General features: G+C 51.8%; 1 protein-coding gene across 2 annotated transcripts; it reads right to left on the reverse strand.

Annotated features, from left to right (window-relative positions):
- Positions 1–1,510: 1,510 nt before the first annotated feature.
- Positions 1,511–6,945, reverse strand: LOC101938884 (regulator of G-protein signaling 20-like). Of its 2 annotated transcripts, none has more exons than XM_065577024.1 (5): positions 6,809–6,945; positions 5,739–5,945; positions 3,067–3,159; positions 2,339–2,567; positions 1,511–1,830 (listed from the first exon to the last, which is right to left on the reverse strand). In XM_065577024.1, exons 2-5 carry the CDS (start codon positions 5,915–5,917, stop codon positions 1,642–1,644), a joined length of 690 nt encoding a protein of 229 aa, XP_065433096.1. In that variant the 5' UTR covers positions 5,918–5,945; positions 6,809–6,945; the 3' UTR covers positions 1,511–1,641. The 2 variants fall into 2 exon arrangements, with proteins under 2 accessions (XP_065433096.1, XP_065433095.1); XM_065577023.1 differs by having other exon boundaries at positions 5,739–5,980; positions 6,809–6,940.
- Between the last annotated feature and the right edge of the window lie 3,278 nt (positions 6,946–10,223).

Here is a 10,223-nt window from a genome sequence, read left to right on the forward strand (position 1 = left end):
CCAAAGGTGTCAATGAACGGAGGCAGCATGGTCCCATGGCTAGGGCACCAGCGCGGGAGTTAGGAAACCTGGGTTCTAGTCCTGGCTCTGCTCTGCAACCTTAAGCAAGTCATTTCTCTGCTCTGTGCCTCGGTTTCCCCCCATCTTCCAAAGCAAGGCTAATGGTTCTGTTCTTCCTCTGTCAAGCACTTGGAGCTCTATGGATGAAAGTGAGAGATCGTTATTAATGGCACCTGTGATGGGAATGCCTCTCCTGAGGGAAAAAGATAATTTGCTGACTCATTTCATACATAAGCAGCTCTCTTTATGTATATATTTATTTATAAATATATATATATCTATATACACAGATTGCGGAGACAGTCACTGTCCTGTCCGCTAACAAGGGCCTGGACATGTAGAAGTTGCAGTCTCTTAGAATGAGGTAGATAGGACTGGCCACAAATCATAAAACACAAGAGATACCTTAGGCTGATCTTGTAGAGCCAATGAGAGGAGCTGTTAAAATAGCCAACATTTTCAGGCAGGATTTTTTGGAGGGGGCAGCTTCATTTTGGGGCACCTAACGCAAGATGCCTCTGAGACGCTTCTCTGGGTGCATGTGACTCCCATTAGATTTCTGGGGGCTCGCTGCCTCTGAAAGTCATGCCCAAGGTGGCTAAAGGCGGACACCCAAAACAAGTAGCCACCTTTGCATATGTGGTCCTAAAGACTAGCAAGTGGCTAGTAATGTCTGGTATGTACCAGCCAAGTCATTGCCCAGTAATTTTTTTTAATTAATCCCTGGTGGATTTTTTTATTTTTGCATTCACTGGACAAAATATATGTTTGCAGCTCCAACTGATAAATAGAATAATGTTAGTCTCTTCTCTAGTGACCAGCTAGAGCTGGGCCTGTGAGCTACTTGGCCAGATTTTAAATGTGCTGGCTAGCTGGGACCTGCTCCAGTACTAAGTGACTAGCTGAGCCGTGTTGACTCGGCTCAAAGAAGTGGGAAAAATGCTTACGAAACTCTTAGAAATTCTGAAATACAATTAATTTTGGGTGGAGAATTTTTCTCATCCCTAAAACAAAAACACAGAGCTTCAAGCTCTAGAAGATTCACGATCCTAAAAGCCCCCACAGTTCTAGAAGGCTCCACAGTCTAGAACCCATCACAGATCAGATGTGATCTTTGTTCTAGAAGCCCAGACTCATGTACAAGGCATGTGGTAGAACTCCTAGATCAGACACAAGCCACACTGTAGATCCCACTCCAGCTTGTGACCATCCACATTCTAGAACCATGGTCCAGGCCGCACATACCACCTGCGCTCTAGAACCACGCCAGCTCAGATACCATCCAAGTTCTAGGACAAGCAGTGCTCTGAAAGGCTCTGAATTCTAGGACCCCGGGCTCTCCCATCTCTACAGGCCATAGTGAAATCCTCCCCAAACCCAGCATGAGTTACATCTTGTTTGGTTCAGACAGACTAGAATAAGTTCTAGATCAGTGTCACTATCAAAACACCAGTGGCTTCACCCACGGAGAGAGAGAACTGAGGCTCTGTCCTGTCTACCCCGGTGCCTTGACGAGCTGGCATGAAGCTGAAGGAGCTGGCCGTATCCTGAAATGTGCGTGCGTGCATGCAAGGGGCTTTGCTATGTGTCACAAGTCAGGGCAGACAGTCTCTGCTCCAGCGACTTGTACAGTGGTGAGCTCAGGAACCTGGGGTAGGAGTCTCGGTGCATGAGGGCATAGACTTGTGCCTGGGCCTCGTTGAATATGTGCGCGCTGGGCCTCGCCAGGGAACTGTTGATTGACTCGCGCACGGTAGCATCGATGCTGACCTGCAGAGGGCGATGAACAACGTTCTTGACGCAAGGGGCCAGGACTCCTCACGCAGCGGTGCTGCTGGGATGCCCTGGCTTTCCAAGCCCCCGCCAAGAGCCCTTTGGAGAGACCCCAGCCTGTCTCGGGCACTGGCGCAGATGGTTCCAACGTGCCCAGCAGCTAGTTGCGAGGCTGGGAGACCATGACAGTTAACTCAAGGACCTGCCCATTCCAAATAAAGTAGGGGCTAACTCTACAGCCAGGAGCAACTGCTGCAGGGAAGCGCAGCTGGCTGATGTCAGAGGACCACTTGCTGTGGGGATGGTCCCATTGCTGGGGCGTCAGGTGCGTGGCTGCAAGGAGACACCCCATGCTGCCCTCCCCCAATATTCAAGGCAGTGCCCTGCATTTAGGGCCTTGTTTCCCTGGCTGTTGCATTACGTTGCGAGGTGACCACAACGGGAGGGCATCAGCTTGGAGCGATGTCCCCTGAGCTGCCTCCCAGCAGGGCTGTGGCAGACCTACCTCCTTTGGGGACAGGATGGAGATGTAATCCAGGTAGATCTTCTTGGCTTTCTCGCAGACCTGCTCCTGGCTCTGCTCCCTCTTGAGCTCCTCGCAGGCCAGCCAGAAGGCCATGTTCTCGTCACTGTGCTCTGTCCGCAGGAACTCTACGAAGACGCTCCGGCCAGCCGGGCTCGCCAGCACGCAATCAAACGAGCGCTTCCAGGAGGACGCTTCTTCCAGCGTGAGCCTAGGAGACGAGGAGAGAGCGAGAGAGAGACGTGACCTCTAGACAGAATCCTGGCAATTGAACTACACGTTCCCTTTTCAGCACCCCACTCCTCCATCCCCCGGCCGCTATCCATCCCTGACTTATCTCTGTCTGAGCAGAACCTGCCCCAACTCCCTGTCTAAGCCACCTGCTCAGATGCCTATCCCAACTCCTGGGCTGACCATGTGGTACTCCCTGGCCCTGCTGCCCCAGATCATCTCCAACTCTTTCCCGTGGCAGAGCCAGAACTAAGGAGGTGCACGGGACAGTGCTTCTGGGAGATCAACTTGACCTCAACCTTTGGACTCGATCTGAATGTTTCCCACAACCCACATGTTCCGACCCAGGGGCTCGGCTCAGCCCCAACCCCGGTGACTTTAATTTTTTAAAAAGAGCCATTTATTGTTCTTCCTTGTGCTGCAGCTTTTGGCCATCCCGTCTTCCTGTGTGGTGCATTTTGGGTGGCGCTCAGACACACCTTTCCTCGAGGGGCGGGGGGATCTCCAGCTGGGAGACGCTGGATGTCTTGTGCCCGAACCCATCTCTTCGTCTCCTTCTTTCCGTCCGACTCCTGAAACAGATGGACATAGAATTTGTGGTGAAGAGCGGCGGGGGCATTTTATCTGTGTGAACAAGGAGGATCCAAGCCCTAACCATGGTTCCCAAGTGGACCAGGAGCCATGCAGATTTCTATGGGTTGGAGTAACAAAACGGTGAGAATCACTCTGTTGATAAGGGAAGTGGCCTGGCTTGGGGGTGGAGTCCTGGACGGGAGTGGGGAGGCGCAGGAAATCTGGGTTCTACTCTTGTCTCTGCTAGGTCACCTTGGGCAGGTCACTTCCCTTCTCTGTGCCTCAGTTTCCCCATCTGTTAAATGGGGTAATGATATTGATTCCCTTGGTAAAGCACTTGCAGATCTGAGGAAAAGCACTGTATAAGAGATAGGTATTATTGTCAATTTGGGAGCTCCATCAGAGCCAGCTCCATCTATTTTCTGTATCCCTCCTTTCCCTGCTGTGTCTGCTCAGCCATACTGAGGAAAAGCCCCATTTCATAGAATCATAGAATATCAGGGTCGGAAGGGACCTCAGGAGGTCATCTAGTCAGGGCCAGCTCTGGCTTTTTTGCCGCCCCAGGCAAAAAAGCCTCCTGCCACCCCGCCACCCCCCCCAAGCGCGGCAGGGGAGGGCACCGAGCTTGGCCGCGGGCTGCTCTCCCCGACCGGCTGGAGCACCGGGAGGAGGGCGCCGAGCCCACCGCGGCTCCTCTGGTGGCCGGAGCCCCGGGAGGAGGGCGGAGAGCCCGGCCAGGGCTCCGCTCTCCCCGGCGGTCAGAGCCGGAGCGCCGCGCCGCCCCCCTGCAGGTGCCGCCCCAAGCACAAGCTTGGTGGGCTGGGTGCCTGGAGCCGGCCCTGCATCTAGTCCAACCCCCTGCTCAAAGCAGGACCAATCCCCAACTAAATCATCCCAGCCAGGGCTTTGTCAAGCCGGGCCTTAAAAATCTCTAAGGAAGGAGGTCTACCACCTCCCTAGGTAACCCATTCCAGTGCTTCACCACCCTCCTAGTGAAAAAGTTTTTCCTAATATCCAACCTAAACCTCCCACACCACAACTTGAGACCATTACTCCTTGTTCTGTCATCTGCTACCACTGAGAACAGTCTAGATCCATCTTCTTTGGAACCTCCTTTCAGGTAGTTGAAAGCAGCTATCAAATCTCCCCTCATTCTTCTCTTCTGCAGACTAAATAATCCCAGTTCCCTCAGCCTCTCCTCATAAGTCATGTGCTCCAGCCCCCTAATCATTTTTCTTGCCCTCTGCTGGACTCTTCAATTTTTCCACATGCTTCTTGTAGTGTGGGGCCCAAAACTGGACACAGTACTCCAGATGAGGCCTCACCAATGCCGAATAGAGGGGAAGGATCACGTCTCTCGATCTGCTGGCAATGCCCCTAATTATACAGCCCAAAATGCCATTAGCCTTCTCGGCAACAAGGGCACGCTGCTGACTCATATCCAGCTTCTCATTCACTGTAACCCCTAGGTCCTTTTCTGCTGCTGCCTAGCCGCTCGGTCCCTAGTCTGGGATTCTTCCGTCCTAAGTGCAGGACTCTGCACTTTGTCCTTGTTGAACCTCATCAGATTTCTTTTGGCCCAATCATCTAATTTGTCTAGGTCCCTCTGTATCCTATCCCTACCCTCCAACATATCTACCTCTCCCCCCAGTTTAGTGTCATCTGCAAACTTGCTGAGGGTGCAATCCACGCCATCCTCCAGATCATTAATGAAGGTATTGAACAAAAGTGACCCAGGACCGACCCTTGGGGCACTCCGCTTGATACCGGCTGCCAACTAGACATGGAGCCCTTGATCGCTACCCGTTGAGCCTGACAATCTAGCCAGCTTTCTATCCACCTTATAGTCCATTCATCCAGCCCATACTTCTTTAACTTGCTGGCAAGAATACAGTGGGAGACCGTATCAAAACCTTTGCAAAAGTCAAGGAATAACATGTCCACTGCTTTCCCCTCATCCACAGAGCCAGTTATCTCATCCTAGAAGGCAATTAGGTTAGTCAGGCATGACTTGCCCTTGGTGAATCCATGCTGACTGTTTCTGATCACTTTCCTCTCCTCTAAGTGCATCAAAATGGATTCCTTGAGCACCTGCTCCATGATTTTTTCAAGGACTGAGGTGAGGCTGACTGGCCTGTAGTTCCCCGGATCCTCCTCCTTCCCTTTTTTAAAGACGGGCACTACATTAGCCTTTTTCCAGTCAGCCAGGACCTCCCCCAATCACCATGAGTTTTCAAAGATAATGGCCAATGGCTCTGCAATCACATCTGCCAACTCCTTTAGCACCCTCAGAGCAGCGCATCCGGCCCCATGGACTTGTGCTCGTCCAGCTTTTCTAAATAGTCCCGAACCACTTCTTTCTCCACGGAGGGCTGGTCACCTCCTCCCCATACTGTGCTGCCCAGTCCAGCAGTCTGGGAGCTGCCCTTGTTTGTGAAGACAGAGGCAAAAAAGGTCTGGGGCGAGGGGGCACAGACAGGGGCGCGAGGTAAAAAGTTTGGTGACCACTGGCTTTCAGCCCCCCCACTGTAAAACTTATTCCAGCGCCACTCCCCCCCCCCCCGCCCCAAGCAGTCACCTTGAGCAGCTGCTGCAGCAGCACCAGCAGAAGCAGCAGGGTTTGGGGCCACAGCGGCAGCACGGCGGGGGCCAGGTCTCGGAGAGCCGCCTGCCTTTTTCCGATGGGCTGGACTCCGTTCCCTGGCGCGAGGCGGAGAAAGCAAGGCCAGGAGGATCGCCCGAGCACAGCTCGTCCATGTTCTCCTGACGGACGCACGCCCTGGCCCTGACGAAGAGCAATAGCGCAGAAGGCTAAAGAGCCTGGAAGAAGGAATCTAGGATGACAATCTAGGATGGTGACCTAGAACAAGGGTCTAGAACGACAAGTGGGAAGAAAGCCGAGACTAGGAGACCACCCCAGCCCATTCGGAAGGGAGGGAGCCATCACTGCCCCCAGATCATCCCCTACACGGCAGAACACGCTCACCCACTGGTCCCCTCCAGGCTGCATCCCCACCCCAGGGCACAGGTGAACGGGGAACCTATTTAGATGTGTGGATCCCATTCCACACAAGATGGGGGACTCTCCAACCAGCCCCCTCCCTCCACACCCCTCTCAAAGGGCCCTTCCGCAGCACGGAGGGGACGGGCGCAGGGCTCTGCTGTGTAGCTTCCCCTGGGTTGGGGGAGCAGAGGGGATGCTTGCACCCTGTCCCCCCCCCCGCAAACAGGTAACGCTGTAAGGCCTCCGCGCTGCCGCCGGGGGGCGCTGTAGTCTCTCGGCAGCAGGCGCGCTAGGGGGAAGCGGCCGGGCCTTCGCTTGCCTGCAGGGGGCGCTGCCGTGTCCCGACGATGCCGCAGGGGGCGCTGCCGTGTCCCGACGCGGCAGCAGGGGGCGCTGGGTCTCCGGCCCCAGCTGGGCTGCCCGAGCGCTGCAGGGGGGAGCGGGCGCCCCGGCTCCCCTCGCTCCTTCCCCGGGGAATGGCTCGGGGCAGCCGCCCGAGCCCCTCCGCCGCTGGGCAGCGCCTCCCTGGTTGCAAAGCCCCGGGGCAGGGCCTAGCCCGGGAGCCTGCCCTCCCCCGCCCCGCTTCTCCAGCCCCCCCGGGCCCGCGTGCGGCGGGGCGAGCCCCTGGGGCGGGCGGCACCTACCTGAGCCCTTGGAGGGAAGGAGCCTGTTTGCTGGGGCTGCCTGCGGAGAGCTCCTGGGGCCGGAGTGCGGCGGGGGGCCCGGGGCTCCTTCCCCGCTCGGGCCGGCAGGGGGCGGCCTAACCCCGCTCACCGAGGCGGCGAGCTCGGGGCAGCCCGCAGAGCCCGCTGGCTAGTGGCTTCCCGGGCCGGAATGGGGAGGGGGGCAGGGGCCTCTGCTCCCCCCAGCACGACCCCCTCCGCCCAGACAGGGAGCAGGGCTGCAGCGATTGATGTGATTGGCTGGGTTGCTTTCCGCTAGCAGCCTGCCTGTCTCTCGGCTGAGGTCCCCATGTACCCAGACAGCTCGCCATATGCTGCTGTGGTCCCCATGAACCTAGCCATATGCTGTGCTAGGTAGCCCTCCCCGGTGCACACAGCTAGGTAGCTATCCTCGTGCACACTCACTTATCCCAATCCACACAGTATCTATCTATCTATCTATCTATCTATCTATCTATCTATCTATCTATCCCCATTCACCCCCTCTATCTAATCTATCTATCTATCCCTGTCCACCCCATCTATCTATCTATCTATCTATCTATCTATCTATCTATCTATCTATCTATCTATCTATCTATCTATCTATCTATCCCCATTCACCCCCTCTATCTATCTATCTATCCCCATTCACCCCCTCTATCTAATCTATCTATCTATCCCTGTCCACCCCCTCTATCTAATCTATCTATCACCCCCTCTATCTATCTATCTATCTATCTATCTATCTATCTATCTATCTATCCACCTATCCCTATCCACCCTATCTATCTATCTATCTATCTATCTATCTATCTATCTATCTATCTATCTATCTATCTATCCCTATCCACCCCATCTATCTATCTATCTATCTATCTATCTATCTATCTATCTATCTATCTATCTATCCCTGTCCACCCCATCTATCTATCTATCTATCTATCTATCTATCTATCTATCTATCTGTCCTCTTACACACCCACTATCTATCTATCTATCTATCCCCATCCACCCCATCTATCTATCTATCTATCTATCTATCTATCTATCTATCTATCTATCTATCTATCTATCCCCACACAGCCCCTCTATCTATCTATCTATCTATCTATCTATCTATCTATCTATCTATCTATCTATCCCTGTCCACCCCATCTATCTATCTATCTATCTATCTATCTATCTATCTATCTATCTATCTATCTATCTATCTATCTATCTGTCCTCTTACACACCCACTATCTATCTATCTATCTATCCCCATCCACCCCATCTATCTATCTATCTATCTATCTATCTATCTATCTATCTATCTATCTATCTATCTATCCCCACACAGCCCCTCTATCTATCTATCTATCTATCTATCTATCTATCTATCTATCTATCTATCTATCTATCCCCATCCACCCCATCTATCTATCTATCTATCTATCTATCTATCTATCTATCTATCTATCCCTGTCCACCCCATCTATCTATCTATCTATCTATCTATCTATCTATCTATCTATCTATCTATCTATCTATCTATCTGTCCTCTTACACACCCACTATCTATCTATCTATCTATCCCCATCCACCCCATCTATCTATCTATCTATCTATCTATCTATCTATCTATCTATCTATCTATCTATCCCCACACAGCCCCTCTATCTATCTATCTATCTATCTATCTATCTATCTATCTATCTATCTATCTATCTATCTATCTATCTATCCCCATCCACCCCATCTATCTATCTATCTATCTATCTATCTATCTATCTATCCCCATCCACCCCATCTATCTATCTATCTATCTATCTATTCATTCATACACACCGAGCTATCTATCTGTCTCCCTCCATGCACACCCACCTATCTATCCCCATCCACACAAATCTCTCTCTATCTATTCCCAGGTGCACACATCTAGCTCGCTATCCTCATGCACACACGGCTAGCTATCCTTGTGCACACACATCTAGCTAGCTAGCCGTTCCCAGGCACACCCATCTATCTGTCCCCACCTACACCCCGTATCTAATCTATCGATCTGTGCATTTCCGTCCCTCTCTCTTTCAGCTGCATTAGTTATTACTACAGTAGAATCCCTATTTTACAAACCAGTTGGGGACTGAGGAGTTCAGAAAAACAAAAGGTTCGTAAAACGGAAGGTCTTGAAACGTACAGTAGGTCCAATGCAGCATTGCAGGACGGGGCACCGGCCTCGCTTTCTTCTTGCCCTTTGAACCGCTGCAAAGCGATTTCCAATGCACTGGAGGTTTCGGAATGGGGAGGGATGTTGACTTTTTCTTCACCAGGATCGCTTTGGTCAGGTGATTTTTTTCGCTATCAGGAAAATCGGTTTGTGTAACTGGTTGTTTGTAAGCTTGGTGTTCAGGCAATCGAGGTTCTACTGTATTTATTATGAGTATTGCACGGAAGCCCCAGCCACAGACCAGGACCCCGCTGTGCAAGGCGCTATACAGACACAACTAGTTCTTCTTCCTGACACTTATTTCGGCATCTATGGGGCCAGCCCCAAACGTTACAAAATTATGAGTCAGGCACATGAGATTGGCTGGAAAATGATGTGGATCTTAACACAATAATTGTTGGGCTTTTTTTTTTTGCTTTGCCTTCTGCTTTCAGATGGATGCATTCAGGTCTTTTTCTCCAGCTATTCTCTGCAACCACAATGGCTAGAAACTTGCTTTTTAAAATACAAAAACTGAGAAATCACAGGGCTCCAGGAGCTGGCGCTTTAAGACAAATATCCCGTATTGCAAGAGTTGGCAGTAGTGAAGTGGTCGTCAAGGGGTTAACTGGGTAACTCAGAGTATTATGGGTTGCAGCCATCCTCCACCCCTCCCTTTCTTCCTGTTTAGTTAGTGGGTGTCTTCCCACACTTTGTTAAGGTGTCCATAAGGCAGCCCATTCCCAGCCTGCAGTAAGGTAAGTAGTGTGCTTCTTGTGTTCTGCCTGGTTCCTTTACAAAAGCTCCTAGCTGCATTCCTGCCCTGTTTAGTGTTGGCTCCAACTTAGGTATTTATCCATCCCCCATCACCGCAGTATCTGAGAGCCTCACAGTCTTTAATGTCTTCACCCATACTAGCCCCATGCGAGGCAGGGCAGTGCTGTTATCCCCACTGCATAGATGGGGAAACCAAGGCACAGACAGCCTGGATGACTTGCCCAAGGTCACCCGAGAAGTGATGGAGCAGGAAGTGGAACCCAGTCCTAAGGTAGTGCCCTAACCACTAGACCATCCTTCCTTTCCCTGGACAGTCCTATGTGATAACAGATTTCAAATACATAAACGGTTGTTACAAGGAGGAGGGAGAAAATTGTTCTTTTAATCTCTGAGGGCAGGACAAGAAGTAATGGACTTAAATTGCAGCAACGG

This window comes from Chrysemys picta, chromosome 23 (assembly GCF_011386835.1).
Source record: "Chrysemys picta bellii isolate R12L10 chromosome 23, ASM1138683v2, whole genome shotgun sequence".
In the NCBI taxonomy this organism is placed as follows: domain Eukaryota; kingdom Metazoa; phylum Chordata; order Testudines; family Emydidae; genus Chrysemys; species Chrysemys picta.